Source organism: Equus asinus, chromosome 2 (assembly GCF_041296235.1).
Source record: "Equus asinus isolate D_3611 breed Donkey chromosome 2, EquAss-T2T_v2, whole genome shotgun sequence".
NCBI lineage: Eukaryota > Metazoa > Chordata > Mammalia > Perissodactyla > Equidae > Equus > Equus asinus.
In genome coordinates this window covers 32,137,088-32,155,068 of record NC_091791.1, presented here as the reverse complement: position 1 = coordinate 32,155,068, position 17,981 = coordinate 32,137,088, and the positions used below count along the sequence as shown (strand labels likewise).

Below are 17,981 nucleotides of genomic sequence, written 5' to 3'. Positions count from 1 at the left end.
GAGGAAGGGACATACACAAGGTCACATGCATAATAAGTAGCAGAAACATTTCAACCAGAGTTGTCTAAACTCTACAACTTGCTGCCCTAGACGAAAATGTCATTTGGTTTTTACTGTTACTGTAACTATGACTCCTTATTTTTAAGGGAGGAAATAAAGATAATGTGAGATACTGAAACCTGTGCAAAGCATTCTAGACTCAGGCATGGGAAATCAGGAAGCTCAGAATTCCCAGAGCTTCCAATCCCAGTGCCTATCAGCCAAAAGCCCCGCTCCCCCTGAACCCAACCCACTCTGTTTGGCTGGAAAACAAGCCAAAAAGGCGCTTCTCTTAGAGGTTTCATATTCCTCAGAACAAGAGGCAACCTGTCAATAATATCTCAATTAAACAGGAAAAAAATCTTTTTAAAAGAGGCTACTTCTCTTTAAAATAATCATCATGGGGCCAGCCCCGTGGCCAAGTGGTTAAGTTCGCCTGCTCTGCTTTGGTGGCCCAGGGTTTCGCCGGTTCGGATCCTGGGCACAGACATGGCACCACTCATCAAGCCATGCTGAGGCGGCATCCCACATGCCACAACTAGAAGGACCCACAACTAAGAATGTACAACTATGTACTGGGGGGCTATGGGGAGAAGAAGAAAGAAAGAAAGAAGATTGGCAACAGATGTTAGCTCAGGTGCCAATCTTTAAAAAAATAAAAATAAAGTAATCCATCAATCAAAAGGTGAATTAAGAGACCACTCAAAGCTTATGGATATAAAACAAATTTAATTTCAGAATATTACATGAATATAAAAGAAAGACAACGCATATAATTGTTTCTTTACAGTTACATATATATAGGATATATAGTCAAAGAATGAAAAATAAAAAATGGTGACACAGTTAAGAAACCCTGCGTCTCTTGCTGAGTCAGGGACAGGGCAAAGGCGACCCTGCTATGGAGAAAGGACCTAGGGTGGGAGTGATTTCCCAACAGGTTCTGCGGGCCCCCAAGCACGTCTCGGGGAGTGCTCACTGGCTCCTTAGCACTGGCGGTGGCCTCACACACTCCAGTTTCCATGGTAACCAAGCACTCAGGCTGCTATGTACTCCACCTCCTCACTAGCCCCTCCACCGGTGGAAAGATCTCAAAATTAGCCTCTAGGAAAGCCAGCTTTTCAATACTGAGCCTTAGATTGGGTTAATTACCACTGGTTTGAAAAGCTTGTGCGTCTTAGAAACGCAAATCTTTCGCAAATTTTAGGACAATCCTGCCAAATGCTCATCTCCTTGTGGATCAAGGCCTGCCCTCAGTGCAAAGGCTCTGGGGTGGACAAGGGCAGGGACGAGGCTCTCTCCTGGGGAAAGGAGTTCTCCTGAGAAAAGACCTCAGAATGGGAGCCGTCAGTTTCGAGCATCTGTGCGAGGCCCTGTACGAAGCAAGCAAGCAGACAGAATCTAGAGAAGTCTGTTGCCAAAGATGGCTTCCCCAGTTAGGCACGGCCACACAGTCGGTCACCATCGGGCAGGGTCCCAGTGGTCACAGGTTCCCCTAGAAGGCAGTCTTTTCAAACCGCATCCTAATGTAGGTTCCTGGGAGGGAAGCTGAACAGACACTGCTATTTGGGAGGAGAGAGTGGCTCTGCTCTGACACTTTGGGATCAACCGTCTTCCTATAGGCCAACAAAACAGAGACCTCTGGATCACCCAGTGGTGGCCGCAGTCCACGGCCCTGCACCTCTCCATTTGCCAAGGTGCTCCCTTGTCATTCCTGACCGACTCTGGAAGAACATTCAGCGTGAAGAGCTTGCGGAGATCAACTGCGGTTTCAGTTACGACTCATTAAGTACCAGCTGCTTTAACAGGTTTTGGCACTCAGGCACAATCAGTGCCTCAAACTTCTCTCAGTGCTGCAGTGGAGCTTTTCAAACCACACGCATTGGGCCATCGGGTGAAAGGTTAGAAGCGCCAGTGCCCATGGTTTTCATTGACTCAAGCAGTGTAGCTCACCCAGTGCAGATCTGAATCTAGGAGGTGGTCTGCATTTTTATGCTTGTGCCTCTAGCACACTCTGCCCTATGGTGACACCACATCAAAACCCACCACACTGGCCCCAGAAAGATATGAAGTTTTAAAGCCACAAGAAGAGGCATTTCCAAAGAGATTGCTCCAATGTGAAAATTAAACACAACAAAACAGATTTTTAAAATGTCTTTAGATTAAAAAAGAATTGTTAAATACTGGCTCAAAAATACCCACCCACCATGTCAGAAGAGAGACAGTACCCTTCTGTGGCAAATGATAAAGGGTTTTTGTTTTCAGTTCTCCCTAAGATTCCACAGGATTAGAACAGTCACATATTACAAGGCAGAAGGTTATGCTGTTTATTTCTCAAATTTGGCTTCCAACTGGATCACAGCTTCTATGAAAAAATGACCAATCATACCCTTACAGCAAGGGAAAGCATATTTAATAAATAACTTAAATGAAACACACATACCCAAATACACACTTACACTGCCCAAGGGGGCCAGCCATACAAAAGCACGTGCACGTGACAGACATCTCTCTCACCATCCCAGCCCCAGAACACCACCCTGATAGCGACTCCATTCAGCCAAGAGTCTCCTAAATCTCAGCCACCTCCCAGAACGAACTCAGCGACAAGGAGGCATCAGGTCACTGCTTGGCCCTCTCTACCTGACAGCACATCGAATGTGTTAACAGACCACACCACTCAGATGAAAGGCTCGACGATCAGAGAAAGGACGCATGGAGTGAAGGGAGAACCGCCCTCAGACTGGTCACACCAAAAGGGGTTTCTGTCTGAATCCACTGACGGCTAGTGCAAGGAATTTTATTTTCTCTCAAGAAGAAAAAAACTCAAATAGAAAACTACACAAGTGATTTGTTAATAAGCATTTTTAAGAATGACATAAAATTGCTCTAGAGAAATGTGCTTCTAAGCAGTTTGATACCCTTAACCATCTATTGTTCACAATCTATCAAGCTGGAAGGCCAAATTTTACTCTTTTTCTCACTATTGCTGTTACAGCCACAAAACAAACAGAAAGTATGGAAGATTGACACCCAGACGCAAAGCCAAATCTGCTCCCCCAGCATCCTCCTTAGTTTCAGAATAATGCACCATTTTTAATAGTTTAAAAATAGGTCAGCCAACCATACTTTAGAGGGCAACTGCTTCCCACAGAGGCCTGACTCAGCTCCAGCACACAGGTGAGAGTGGTTGCACAGCTTAACAGAGCAGGCACATACCGAACACTCGCCTGCCACGTGTGCTCTCCGGGCAGAGTACTTACACTAGACCAAGGCCACGCCGCTGCTCACCACAAGCACATGTGAACATCCCCACCCCAGTCAAAGCTCCAGCCCCACCTCCAACTACTTCCCGTTCCCGTTCGGACAGGAGAGGGACGGTGCAGCAACCGCTGCTGGAATATTGGTGATAAGGCACAACTGCTTCCAAATGAGAACATTCTTTCCTTTAAATCCTCTCAGAAGGAGTCGTCCTGGACATAAAGCCAGCCAGCCCCATCCTAGTCATACTCCAGAGCTTCCGCTACATACAGATATTTCAGCAAACCTCTACTAAGCTGTCAGAGACTGTCCTTGAGTCACAGTAATTTGGCACATTAGTACTGGCACCAGAGATGTTTTAGGTGAGAGGAAACTGAATGAAGGAAACGAGTTCAGCAACCACACACTTATTTTGGCATCACAGAGGAAAGGGGAAGAGAGGGAGGGAGGAAGATGGGAGGGGGGAGGGAGGCAGGAATACAGTTTAATAATTGACATTGGTTAAAGTATTATATCCTTCTGAATTCTCCTTTTTCAACACTGCAGGCCAAATACCCTGCAATCTCAGGCCCAAGAACTAGAAAATTTCCAGGAAAGCTATAAATTCTTTGGACACAAGGTATTGAGGAATAGAGCCTCATGAGATAAAGAGCTTTCCCAAGGCTTAAGGTGAAAAAGAAGGGAGAGACTTCTGGGTTAGAATCCACTTAGATTACCTATCCCCAAAAATGGCTTTTAACAAAAAATTAACAAACAACAAATAAACAAGAAACAACCACCAACATACCCCAACACTATCAAAACAGAGAAAAGCCCAAAATATCAGTTAAAAATAACATCAATCTACCAGGATTGACAGTCCTTTTAAAAAAATCACTGGCAGTTGAGCACAACTTTCATAGTTTTAAAAATAGAATGTGCCTGAAGAAATACATGGAATGAGCGCTGGAGTCCACCTGGTTCTGCCCATTGACTGTGCAGCTTAAGTTGGCTGGCTGGTTAGTGGTTTCCCCGTAATATTAAAAAGAGAGAGAGCGAGCGAGCTGCTAGCCCTGGTTAGATGGCAGAGCCCGCAGACCCCTCCGGTGAGCGGGTTCAGAGGCATCAGTCAGGCCGAGGATTAGCTGACTTCATGACTCAAAACGCAGCAAGTCCTGGCTCCTTTGTGAGCGGTAATGACACCCGGCCCACTAAGGAGAAAATTCCGGGTGGACAGCAGAACTCTGGATCCATCAGAGGAATCCTAGGTTGAAAGAGAAACAAGAGCATTAAGCATGTTTATAAATACTTCTTTTTGCAAACATCCCACCTAAAAGCTAGAGGATCTAAACTTAATATTTTCTACAAGCTGAGAGTTAAAGAGTTTGAGAATTTAGGATTCTCACGAAGTAAACATCACTTGCTCTAACCTCAGTTCATTAAATCATCTCAATGGCAATAACAGCTACCACTTTACTATGTGCGTATTTTTCCCCAGGCACTGCTCTAAGGTCTTTACATACATTACCTCATTTATCCTCACAACAACCTGTGCTTGAGGTAATGCTCCTGCCACTTTACAGGTGAAGAATCGGAAGCCTACACAAGTTAAACTGGCCCCAGGATATACAGCTATTAGCAGCGAAGCTGACAACTGAACAACTGAACCCAAGCCTGGAGCCCTGTTCTTGCCACCACCACGCCTCTCACCAGCGAACGCTTACTAATTGCCTCCCAGATGCAAGGCACTGTCATTATCGGAGGAAGAGAACAGAAGACAGGAGGCCACGGATAAATTCTTAAGTCTGGCCCACGTCTTTCAGAAGAGAGACCAGCTACAGAGATAAGATGATACATGTGAACTAAAAAACTATGATAAATCATCCTAAATGTCAACCTTTCAGTAGCATTAATAAGAGTTCAAAGGAAAAAGTCTATCTGGCTGGGTTAGCCAAAGAAGGCTTCAGACAGGAGGAGGGGCACAGGCAGAGCTTTGCAGAATGGGTAAGATCCTGACTGCTGAAAATAATGCCCTTTAATAAGCAGGTGCTAAATCAGCAGCTCTCGTCTGGGGGTGACTTTGCCCCCTCCTCCCCAGGGAATACTTGGCAATGTCTGGAGGCATTTTTGGATCTCACAACTGGGGGAAGAGTGCTACTGGCATCTAGTGGGTAGAGACCAGGGATGTTGCTAAACACTGTACAATGCACAGGACAGCCCCCAAAACAAAGAATTATCTGACCCCAAATGTCAATAGTGCCAGGCTGAGAAACCCTCTGCTAAATAAACATCTTTTTGGTGTATGCTATTGACGATGATGATAATAAAATTGCATTATGGTCTTCAAAAAATATTTGTTCCTTTTGTAAATCACGTCAAAAAAATCTAGGGTTGTACTCATGTAAAAGAAATAGATGGCAGGCAACTAGATCTGTGGGCTTAGAGATTAAAGAGGGTTCAGATCTGCAGATGCAGACTGAGTTATCTACTGCCTTATCATAGCAGAACTGAGCTGAAGAAGGAGACCAAGCTGCTACGAGGAGGAAAAGCAAGAGCTGAGACGAGCAGAGAAGTTAAGGTAGAGTGCTGAAAGCCACAACGAGGTGGAGGGGCGAGCAGACGACAGTAAGCCACTGCAGAGATGGAAAAGCACTAAAGGAAGGAGGAGCACAAGAACAGTGTGACATGACAGCCAAGGAAGGCAGTTCAAGACAGAGGAAGTGACCAGGGAGAGAGCAAAGTGAAAATGCCATCGCCTGATCCAGTGGAAGGTCATTCATTATCTGTGGGCCTCCACTTTTCTAAATCACTAACATTTTTGAGAATCTAATAAAAACTATATATTCTCTCCTCCAGAAAAATGCATAGCTGCATCTACATATAAAATTACATCAAAAATATCAGGAACTTTATTAGGACCCTTAGGAAGTCCACAGTTAACAGGTCAAGAATCCCTGCTCTAAAACCTGCGGGTAAAATATTAAACTCGCTTATTTTTTTAACGCATTTCTTTCTTCCTAAAGCAGCGTTTGTCAATATAGAAGGATATTGTTTCTTGATTATCCTCAAAAATGAAAGTGACAGGGGCTGGCCCCGTGGCCGAGTGGTTAAGTTCACGCGCTCCGCTGCAGGCAGCCCAGTGTTTCGTCGGTTCGAATCCTGGGCACAGACATGGCACCGCTCATCGAGCCACGCTGAGGCAGCGTCCCACATGCCACAACTAGAAGGACCCACAACGAAGAATATACAACTATGTACCGGGGGGCTTTGGGGAGAAAAAGGAATAAAATAAAAAATCTTTAAAAAAAAAAAAATGCAAGTGACAAAAGGTGTAGCTGATACGAAACAATGTGTCCTTCAAAAATAACTTATGCTTGACTTTGACTTATGGATAAACAGGTAGAAATATTTAGACACACATAAACACCAAACTTGCCTCAATCTGACAGCTCAGCCTAGCAGTGAGAAGCAAGGTGGAAAGAACAGAGAGTTCAGATAAATTCGTTCAGTGGTAAGTAAGGAGACTATACAGACATCTAATTTTCTAGAAAAGGATAAAATTTATGCATAACGATTGGGCTTTTGTTCTCTTTCTACTGCTGACGTCTCACTTAGTAATCGTGTTCATGTCTGAGGGGTGAGAGACCACTTCAGATACCACGTCACCTGTCGCACGAGCCTTAAACAAGCCCGCGTCTCATCCATCCTCTTCCGTAACAATTAGGACTACTGTTAATGCTTTAACTGTCACAGTGTGCTTCCAAAACATTATTTCCATTGAGCCACCTAAGAAATCTGTGAAGTAGACATAACTACCATCCCCAATTTCGGGGGAGAAAACCTGGATTCAGAGAGAATGAATGGTTCTCCCGGGCCAGAGGAATGATGACTCAAATCATGTCTAACTACAAAGCCTCTGGTCTTCCAGGGAACCGCACGCTTCAGAGGAAAGCACAGCAGCCCTTGCCTTTTACCACAAGAGCCTGGGGCAACCAGCAGTCCCACCACTAAATAATCCTTTTTGTCCTAAATGTCCCCAAAAGCTGTTTATCTGGAAAGCTTCACTGAATAAACAAAGCTAAATCTACACACAAAAGGAACATAACTACTCCAGGTTTACTGACTGTATTCTCAGCACCTCTGTACTTGGTTTCACAAATTAGTTTATACTTGCTTTTAATTTGCTTAATAAGTTGTGTTTTAAGCTTTCTTTTTGGTGAGGAAGACTGGCCTGAGCTAACATCTGCTGCCAATCTTCCTCTTTTTTCTTTTTTATCTCCCCAAAGGCCCAGGACATAATTGTATATCCTGGCTGTAAGTCTTTCTAATTCTTTTACATGGAACATCGCAACAGCATGGCTTGATGAGCGGTGCCATGTCCTCGCCCAGGATCCGAACCGGCGAACCCCAGCCCACCGGGCCGGCCCCTTAACAAGTATTTTTCACATGTGCTCTGTCTATCCAAGAAAGCAGAGACCGTGTGGGTCTGTGTTCACAGCTCTACCCCTCAGCACCTGGGACAGTGCTGAGGAGATGCTCAATAACCACCCAGTAAATGAACTCAAGGGCAAGGACCCGGCCTCAGTTTTCACATCGCTTCTGACTACAACCATACAACACTGGGAATTCAAAGAACGCTACTGACTGGCTAGATGCAGAAGGGAACTACATTCAGGTAGAACACAAAGTAAATACCGTTTGTACCTTTTTTCCCCTCTTTCTTCCCCTCAGACCACTTCAATCTCGTTGGTGTCATTGTGACAGCTGGAGAGCCCGAATACACCTGCAACAAGAAAATTTTATAGTGGCTTAAATGTTTAACGTTGTTCCTACAGACAGACTTTACTAGCAGAGGAATTATTTATTTGTTCAATTTTAATGTGAAGAGTTTTACTGATGTAGCTATATCTCATTGATCTGAACTGATTTTATTGTTGGCTTAATGAAGGAACCATGCCTGGGACAGCCTGAAGGACAAGTCCACAGATAGGGCAGGGCCAGGCAGGCCTGGCTCAAATGTTCCCCGCCCTGTGGAGGCCCCAGTCAGAACTAATCCCTCCAGCACTTTGTCTGCAGAGCTATTTCACTGTGTCTGTCATCTCTACATATGCACACAGTAAAGCAGATGATAGTATACCAATTTTCCTCCTTTCTACAAATGCACACATACAAAGAGAAAGTGCAAAGAACAGTATCTTACTAAGTTCATATTTTCTTTGCTGGCTCTCTTCAGTTCACCAATGGCTATAGATTCCGGAGTAGCGTACTTGTTTTTCTTTTCTGACATCATCTGATTTCCCAGTACCTTCCGCTGGTTTAGGAAGAGAAAATATTTGATTTATAAACATCTACTGTAAGTATATTATAGCCAAACTGGCCTTCAAAACTACAGTTTCTTGGGTTAAAAAAGACCCCGGCTTTCTGATAAATTCTCCCATGCCATCTTACACAAGGGAGGCCAAGCATGTTACCAAAAACCGGAAATCATTGCCTTTCTTTAGGTGAACACTTTTCCTCTACATTTAAAAGGGCTGAAACGTTAGAAGCAGTTGTATAGTTGGTGTAAACTAGCTAACACAGGCCAATTACAGTGTGCTTCAGAGACCATAAAAGAAACTCCAGTTACTCACCAGTACAATTTTTTTCCCCAAAGACATGTCGTCTCTGGCAGCTCTTAAGAGTGCCCTCCCCTCTCCTCACCAAGGGTACTTACACTGGGTCCACTCTAAGACTTGCTTCCCTGTCATTTCCTCACACAGGACTGGGGAACTTGGAGAAATTCTGTAAGAATTTCTAATATAGCCACAAGAGAGTAGAGGCCTTCTTAAGAGGGTCACATGGCAGTACTGACATTCAGAGCAAGACTAAAAGCCCTTTCATCTCTAAACGGCTCAGAAGCTGATGTAACTCCCTGTACCAGCTGACAGCGACAAGTCTACCACCTTTGGAGAAATCTCCCTTTTTTCTCCTTAGAGAATAAATTTGACTTCCAACAAGAAGAACATATCAAAACCAGAACATTAAGCTCTACAATATAAATATTAGCAGCAATATTCAGAATATTCTGATATAATAAATCATTTACAGGAGAGGAATTTTTGAGGAAAAAAAGTCTAGCCAAAAAAAGGGATCAAAGCAGGATAGAAATCAAACAGCTAAAACACAGAAATGCTGAAAAAATAAGACCAGTACATCTTCCTTTTGGAAGTCAGCTCTCACCTCAGAGCAAGGAGAGTTGAAGAGGCCAGGAGCCACAGGACCGGCTATAAAGCTTCTAACGAACTTGTTCAAAGACATTCCATTACTCCATCGCTACTGAGCAGAAACTTACATGCACTATTAGCTCAAAAGTCTCCTCATTTATAATGAAAACACTTTACCCTTCTGTTTTCTAAAACTTGTAATATTTATGTTTAAAATGGTCGTTCTAAAATGTCTTATTCTGATAGAATTGTAAGCTCTTTTATAATTCTAACGTTCTAAATTCTCTCTCAGTAAAGAAGATGGCAGCTGCTAAGAGGATACCATATATTTACATTTCAAGCAACAATGCATCTAGAACCAACTGCAGGAGAAGAGCTCGCTATGAAGAGAAAACTATACCCAGCTAACTTCAGTTAAAGAAATATCTGTTTGTCTAACACACAGAGAAACATTTATTTGACTTTAACTTTTTTGGTTATCAATCATCTCTATGAGGGAATGACAGGATTACAAGTAAAATGAACCAAGGATATTCATTTTACTTGCCACGTCTAAGCAGGTGAATAATGTTCTAGGGTTCTAGCAAAGATAATTTTTTTTTAATTGTGGTAAGATATACAGAACACAAAATTTACCATTTTAACCATTTTTAAGTGTACAGTTCAGTGGCATAAGTATAGTCACATTGTTGTGCAACCATCAGCACCATCCATCTCCAAACTTTTTCATCTTCCCAAACAGAAACTCTGTACCCAATAAACAAAAACTCCCAACTTCCTCCACAGCCCTGGTCCCTGACAACCACTATGGTACCTTCTGTCTCTATGACTGACTACTCCAGAGACCTCCCTCCTAAGTGGAATCATGCAGTATTTGCTCTTTTGTATCTAGCTTATTTCACTAGCATGATGTTTTGAAGTTTCATCTATGTTGCAGCATGTATCAGAATTTCTCTCCTTTTTAAGGCTGGATAATCTTCCATTGTGTTCAGATATACGTATTTTGTTTACTGATTCATCCATCAATGAACACTTGGGTAGCCTCTACCTTTTGGCTATTGTAAACAATGCCACTACAAACATGGGTGTACAAATACCTATTCATGTCCCTGCTTTCAATGTTTTGGGATATAAACCCAGAAGTAGAATTCCTGGTTCATATAATAATTCTATTTTTAACTTCTTAAGGAATCATTATACTGTTTTCCATAGTGGTTGCAACATTTTACATTCCCACCAACAGTGCACAAGAGTTCCATCTACCCACATCCTCATCAACACTTGTTATTTTCTGTTTTTTTGATAATAGCCATCCTAGTGGGTGTAAATTGGTATCTCATTGTGGTTTTGACTTGCATTTCCCTAATGATAAGTGATACTGAGCATCTTTATGTGTGCTTATTGGCCATTTGTATATCTTCTTCGGAGAAATGTCTATTTAAGTCCTTTGCACATTTTTTTTTCTCCCCAAAGCCCCAGTACATAGCTGTATATCCTGGTTGTAGGTCATTCTAGTTCTTCTATGTGGGATGTCACCACAGCATGATTTGGTGCACGGTGTGTAGGTCCATGCCCAGGATCAGAAGTGGCAAACCCCAGGCCCCGAAGCAGAGTGTGTGAACTTAACCACTTGGCCACGGGGCTGGCCCCACTTTGCCCATTTTTTAATCAGGCTGTTTTTTCTGCTGTTGTGTAAGAGTTCTTTTTATATTCTGGACATTAACCTCTTACCAGATACATGTTTTACAAATATTTTCTCCTGTTCTGTGGGTTGCCTCTTCACTCTGCTGATAGCAAATGAAATTCTGATGTCAAGCAAACCTAATGTCCCAGAGGCTACTGGCCCTAGTGGGCCAGGATTGAGAGTGAGTTCTAAACTTCTATTAATGATATAAAAAAATTAATGAAAATTAGAGTTAGATGAAGTTGCAACTGCTAATAACTGCAGCTTAAAGAAAAAAATATATATATTACAAGGTAATTTTTTTAGGGCATAATTTTTAATTTTAAGCAAAGAGCTCCTTAATGTTGCTGGATTTATAGATTTTAAAAATGTTAAAACAATTTTAGGGGCCAGCCCCATGACTAAGTGGTTAAGTTCACATGCTCTAGTTCAGAGGCCCAGGGTTTCGCCAGTTTGGATCCTGGGCTCAGACACGGCACCGCTCTTCAAGCCATGCTGAGGTGGTGTCCCACATAGTACAACCAGAGGGACCTACAACTAGAATATACAACCAGAAGGACCCACAACTAAAGTATACACCTAAGTACTGGGGGGCTTTAGGGAGAAGAAGGAGAAAAACAAAAAAGATTGGCAACAGATGTTAGCTCAGGTGCTATTCTTTAACAAAAAAAAAAATTTAAAGAAAAACAGTAGAACCAAGAATAGTGCTAATCTCTCTCCAAGTTAACCAGAACCTTGCCTTAGTTTGTTTACGCCTGGAAAAGTGAACTCCATATCAAGTTATCTACTGCCACCTGATGGCTGTATCCCTTAACTGCAAGTGCAGATGGTCACAGACTGGTAAATTCAATCTGCAGTGATGGCAGCAACAGCACAGAAGTATACATTGCATGTGTTTTAAAAACAAGATTTTTAATGAATTTGATACAAAGGAAGGGAATACAACAGCTGACCAAAATATTAAGTTCACAAAAATTTGAGATACCAAAAACTCATTAGTCTATTAGAAAATCTATTTTCTAACAATTTCCCTTGTTTCTGTCAACTTTCTCACTTCTCCATAACATTATTGCAAATGGCACAAGGAAGTGTGTGGCACAAGGCAGGTTGTGAAGCAAAAGAGCCTGTCTGCTCGGGAGGAGGCTCTGCCTCAGCCCCAGAAGAGAGGAAGGGCCTTCACTGCTTTCATTCCTCACTTCTAACATAGAGCCCCTTCTCCGATTGGAAACACAACAAAATGCTTTGAAAAATAAAAGCTTTTCTAAATTCTATCCTTATCACCTGACACATGAACCCTTTATAGGATCCCAAAGAGTGAAGAAAACGGTTTATGCATAAGAAAAGTCAGATGCTAAGTATTCTTACAGCCAACGCTGAAAACAACAGAACAGCATACTCACCTTAATAAGGCCGCTGAAGGACCGTGACCGGGCCCTCTTCTGTGCCCGGGGAGTACAAGGTTCCTTCTGGGGTGTCTGGGTCGCAGCGTGCTTATTAAACTAAAAGAAAACATACAGAACATTTTGTTCATATTCTCCCATCAGGAGACAGCATTCTGTGACAACCAATAGCTAAGTGTAAATACCCAGAAAAGTCCAGGAAAAAGTGAGTCTGTATATATATGGATTAGCAAGTTGGCAAGCAAATCACAAAGGCAGAAATCATGCTGCCAAAAACAAGTCAAAATTTATTAAATTAGTCTGAGGGTTAATTAAATTAAGTTAAATTAAATAGTGCACACCAAAAAAAAAATGGAATTGGAATCAGATCAAGCTTCTACAATGAGCCCTAACTACCAGTTTATAGCAAATACAGAGGACTGAGGAACATCTTAAATAACACCACAGGGATGCAAAGAGCAAAATCCAGACTGTGAGAGACTAACAATCTGGTCTCTTTCACAAATAAAGTGTAGAGAGAAAGTGAGGGGGAGAGAGAGAATGTGTGTACGGGTGTGTAAATGCAGTGTGGGGTCCTGGATTGGATCCTAAAACAGAAAAAGGATATTAGTGGAAAAACTGGTAAAATCTGGATAAAGTCTGGAATGTTAATAGTGTTGTGACAATATTAATTTCTCAGTTTTGACAATGTCAGTATGAGGAGGGACCAAGTGAAGGGTATGTGGGAATAAGTCTCTGCATTATCTTTGCAATTTTCCTCTAAATCTAAATTATTGCAAATTTAAAAGTTTCTTCAAACAAACAAACCTTGGCAATTTTTTGGGGTGAGGGGAAGGAGAGACAGAAGGAGGCATCTAGTAGATGTATCAACCAAAAAAAAACACCGCATACTCTTTGATCATGCCACTTCTAGGAAGTAATCTGCAATAAAAATACTTACGAACAAAAATCTATGAACTAAAAAATGACCTAATTTCCCCAATATGTCCAGTAGAAGGTGAAGTGTATATACATTAGTTATATATGATAAAATATTATACAACCATTAAAAATGTTTACAGCCTTTCAACGAGAGGGAAAATGCTCATAATATAATGTTAAATGAAAAGGGTAGGATACAAAAAACTGAACATATATTATGATCTCAATTGAGCAAAAAAAAAAATGTGAAATACATATTCACGGAAAGAAACACTAGAAGGAAATACTCTAAAATGTTATCAGTGATTATGTCTGGATAATTATAGGTGATTTCTATTTCCTTCTTTACAGTCTTCTGAAGGTTTGAATATTTCTATGGTGATTATTCATTATTTTTATAATCATAGAAAAAAATCAGGAAATAGAAAGTTATAGTTTCTTCAAAAAGAAACAGCAGTATTTTAAATGTATACAAGGAATTTGCAAGCATGCATGAGAAAATACTTATGCTGTAATGTTTAGTGAAAAAGCCAGAGATAAAAGAAAGTATATGGTATGATCATAACTATGTAAAAATAAATCCATAGGAAAAAGACAGAAAGAAATACCCAAAATGTAACCAGTGGTAGGATGAGTGATTTATTTTCTTCTTATCCTTCTCTATAATTTCCTATTTTTCTAAAAAGAGCAAAAATAATGTTAGTTTTTCCCTTTTTTTTGTTTTTTAAAGATTGGCACCTGAGCTAACATTTGTTGCCAATCTTCTTTTTTTCCTTCTTCTTCTCCCCAAAGCCCCCCAGTACATAGTTGTATATTCTAGTTGTAGGTCCTTCTAATTGTGGCATGTGGGACGCCGCCTCAGCATGGCCTGATGAGAGGTGCCATGTCCGCGCCCAGGATTCAAACTGGTGAAACCCCGGGCCACCAAAGCAGAGTGCGAGAACTTAAAAACTCCACCATGGGGCTGGCCCCACGCTTTGTATTATCTTTCATCCTCAGTGTTCTTGATGAGAGAAGTCACTACACTTGTCCTACCTGAACTGCTGTCTTAGTTTCTACCAAGAATTAAATCACTACACTGCTTTGAATCTGTAATGACACTGAGCCAACACCCTGTAAAATTCCAGTCATAGCACATTCTCAAAGTCACTTCAAAGGGAGTGACAGAAAACTTCCCTGAAAGGGTGTGTCAATTCTTACGAACAGCACAGTTCAACATCTTCTGAGCACTTGTTTATGTCTAGCCCTATGCTTGAGATTAGGTATAAAAAAATAAATAAAATCACAGACTTCTTCCCTCAGGAGAGTGCCAGTTGAATAAGAAGTCAAGAGGCTGACCTGGCCTGCTCACCTAAAATTCAAGAGAGGCTGAGACAACATAAGTTTCCTGAGAAAGAAACTAACCAACCCACCAGGATTTACTCAAGCTACACTTTGAGTTTCAAAATAACAAATGAGAGAGCTAATTTTGCTCCCATAGCTCCAAAATAAACAAACTTAGCCACTAGAATTCCTATTTCCAGTATCAGACCAGGCCCTTGATTTATATGTTTTTGACAAATAAAAATGGAAAGCAATAGGATATAGTGGAGAATATGAGGAAGCCATTTGGTATAAACCTAATTCGGCCTGACCTTGTCTTTTCAAAAGGGCCTGACGGAGGCCGTTGAGCATGCATTGTATATCTGCTTTAGAGATTCCCTATGGCAAGAGCAAAGGCCCTTGAGGTAAAGGTGCAACTTCCCTGCCCCTCCCAACGTTGGCGTCTCCTTAAGGATTAAGCATCTTTCCTTAGGCTAGAAACTGATTGCTGCGCTCACCTGTGACTGCCCAGCTTGAGACAACAGACTTGCCTCCTGCTACGCCCACCAAGATAGCAGACCCACTACCTGCTGTGTCCATCAAGCGCTGTGCAACAGGGCAATCTTGTGACTATTGTGGGAGGGACATTTCAATCATATGTGAAACACCCTGTTTGGGGGTATATAACCACTCTGTGCACCCCACTTCTTTGGTGCCCTTTCTTCCTTCGGGAAGAAAGGCCCCGGGCCATGGTCCTCAGATTTCAGCTCAGAATAAACTCACCCAAATTTTCATTTACAGATTGGTTATGGATTATTTTCGTCAACATTTTCTAACTGCAAACAACTCACTAAGAGCTACCACTTTTGCTCTGCTATGCCAGTCACTTTACAGAGATTACCTCTAATCTTTACAACCATGAGACATGGCATTACAACCTTACAAACAAGAAAATCGAAATTCAAAAAGATTAAGTTATTTCCCAAGAAAATCTGAAGAGTTTAAACTTTGGAGCAATATATTGTACCTGCTGGTTCTCTCAGCAAACTTGGTACATGGCCAAATTAGAGAAACTAACCACACCTGGGTCCTTCCGTTTAACCCTAGAAATGCAAGAGCCCCCACTCCTTTCTCTAGCAGAACAGAGGTACAGAGAGCGCCACAAGGTTCCAGAGACAAATCTCCTTTCCTGGCTGAGCCAAAGCTTGGGCCAATAAGAGCCAAAAAGCAAATAAGATTCTTAACAATATTCTAGAGTGAGTCTACAACCACAATCACATTCCTAAAGCCCTGTCACTGTTCCCCTGCCTTTGGGCACCTGTCTGATAAGCTGTTTCTTCTTTGCTGACTCCGGCATATTGTGAACATGTTGGAACAGCTCTCTCAGTGCCTCTTCCGTACGCTGCTGAGTTTCCTCCTGATGAGAGCAGAAATCTACCTGGTTTCGTTTCTGAAATTTTGCCAGTTGGAAGGACTTAGAATGACAGGAAGCTGTTAGATCAAGATCATCCTAGAGAAAATTTAAAAGAAAAATGAATTAATATATCCTGCCAGCTTTGCTTTCAGATTCCCACAACCCTGGAACAAAAAGGGGAGATGGAGTGGGGAACATGGTATATTCTTATACCCAGGAACAAGAAAAATCTAAATACTATTATCAGATAAAGAAAAACCTGTAATTATAGTGTTTTGGGGTGTAGGGTTTTTTTGGTAAGGAAGATTGGCCCTGAGCTAACATCTGTTACCCATCTTCCTCTTTTATTTATTTTTTTGGCTTGAGGAAGATTGTCGCTAAGTTAACATCTGTGCCAATCTTCCTCTATTTTGTATGTGGGATGCCACCACAGCATGGCTTGATGAGCAGCATGTAGGTCTGCCCCTGGGATCCAAACTCACAAACCCCAGGCCACCAAAGCAGAGCATGTGAACTTAACCACTACACCACCAGGACAGCCCCTATAGACTATCTTAATAGCCCATTCCTATGACCTACCCAGAGAGCCTAAATTCATTCAGAATATCGCCATCAAAAGTTATATTTATAGAAAAGTCCAGTTTTCAAAGCATCTTTTAATCGCAAGTAATTCTCATTGCTATTCTGTGAAGGAAGCAGGGGAAGCAGCATTCCTATTTGATTGAAGAATTGAAGTTAAGCTACAGGTTTAAGTTGTCTACATACTAAAGCGGCAGACCCATCTTGGAGCCCAAGCGCACTGGCTCTTGGCTGGTGCTCTTTCCCACCCTCAGCAACATGATATGACAACTACACGGCAGTGGTAGAACAAAAACAACTCTCTAAGAAAACCCACACTCCAGTTAAACTAGGTGAAATCAAACACTGTTTTCATGGTCACACCAAATATTTGCTGAATGAGAGGTAGAAAGAAACAGGAGCAAGAAAAACAGCATAAGATGAAAGCTTAAGTTTATTTCTAACCAAGACAGACTAAATAAAAATCATCAAAAAGTGCTGGTGAAGTTTTTTAAACTTCTCACTTTTAAAGCTCAATAATCATATGTAACCTTGCTATAAACATCACACATTTGCTTTCTAAGCGCATGTGATCTCAAGTCTTTTAGCTACTTGATAGAGTGTTACCTTACTACTGAACCTGAAATGAGAATGTATTACATAAAATTGTTCTCTTATTACTGTAAGATACTTAATACATCTGCTATTTACAGATTGTTTGTTTATATCATACGTGCTAAGAATGCATACGGGCTTTATGAAAAACCTATCAACAGGGGCTGGCCCCATGGCCGAGTGGTTGAGTTCGCGCGCTCCGCTGCAGGCGGCCCAGTGTTTCGTTGGTTCAAATCCTGGGCGCGGACATGGCACTGCTCGTCAGACCACGCTGAGGCAGCGTCCCACATGCCACAACTAGAAGGACCCACAACGAAGAATATACAACTATGTACCGGGGGGCTTTGGGGAGAAAAAGGAAAAAATAAAAAAAAAAAAAACCTATCAACACACAGTCTGGGCCATCACTCCTATGCAAAGGATACCGTCCACCAGTGGAGCACTTCTGAAAGCAGGCATGGAGACTGTGTGTAGGGGCATTTTTATTTCAACATATCACTTTCTTCTCATTCTTTTTCCTTATCTCAAAATGACTAGATAATTTGAACTATAATATTAAAAACATTTTATTTTCCATGGCTTTACTTTGATTTCACACCTTGTTT

At 41.7% G+C, this 17,981-nt stretch overlaps 1 protein-coding gene across 10 annotated transcripts in view; it reads right to left on the bottom strand.

Annotated features, from left to right (window-relative positions):
- Positions 1-748: 748 nt before the first annotated feature.
- ARHGAP19 (Rho GTPase activating protein 19) overlaps positions 749-17,981 on the bottom strand; it is a 59,869-nt gene continuing 42,636 nt past the window's right edge. For 8 of the 10 annotated variants that reach the window (XM_044753082.2, XM_044753090.2, XM_070485844.1 and 5 more), the window contains exons 8-12: positions 16,108-16,299; positions 12,567-12,665; positions 8,480-8,590; positions 7,984-8,062; positions 749-4,543 (exon numbers count right to left, since the gene is read on the bottom strand). In XM_044753082.2, the coding sequence (XP_044609017.1) occupies positions 4,533-4,543; positions 7,984-8,062; positions 8,480-8,590; positions 12,567-12,665; positions 16,108-16,299 (492 nt within the window). In that variant the 3' untranslated portion in view covers positions 749-4,532. The remainder of the gene's footprint in view (positions 4,544-7,983; positions 8,063-8,479; positions 8,591-12,566; positions 12,666-16,107; positions 16,300-17,981) is intronic. The other 2 variants (XM_044753084.2, XM_070485826.1) reach the window with 1 other exon arrangement.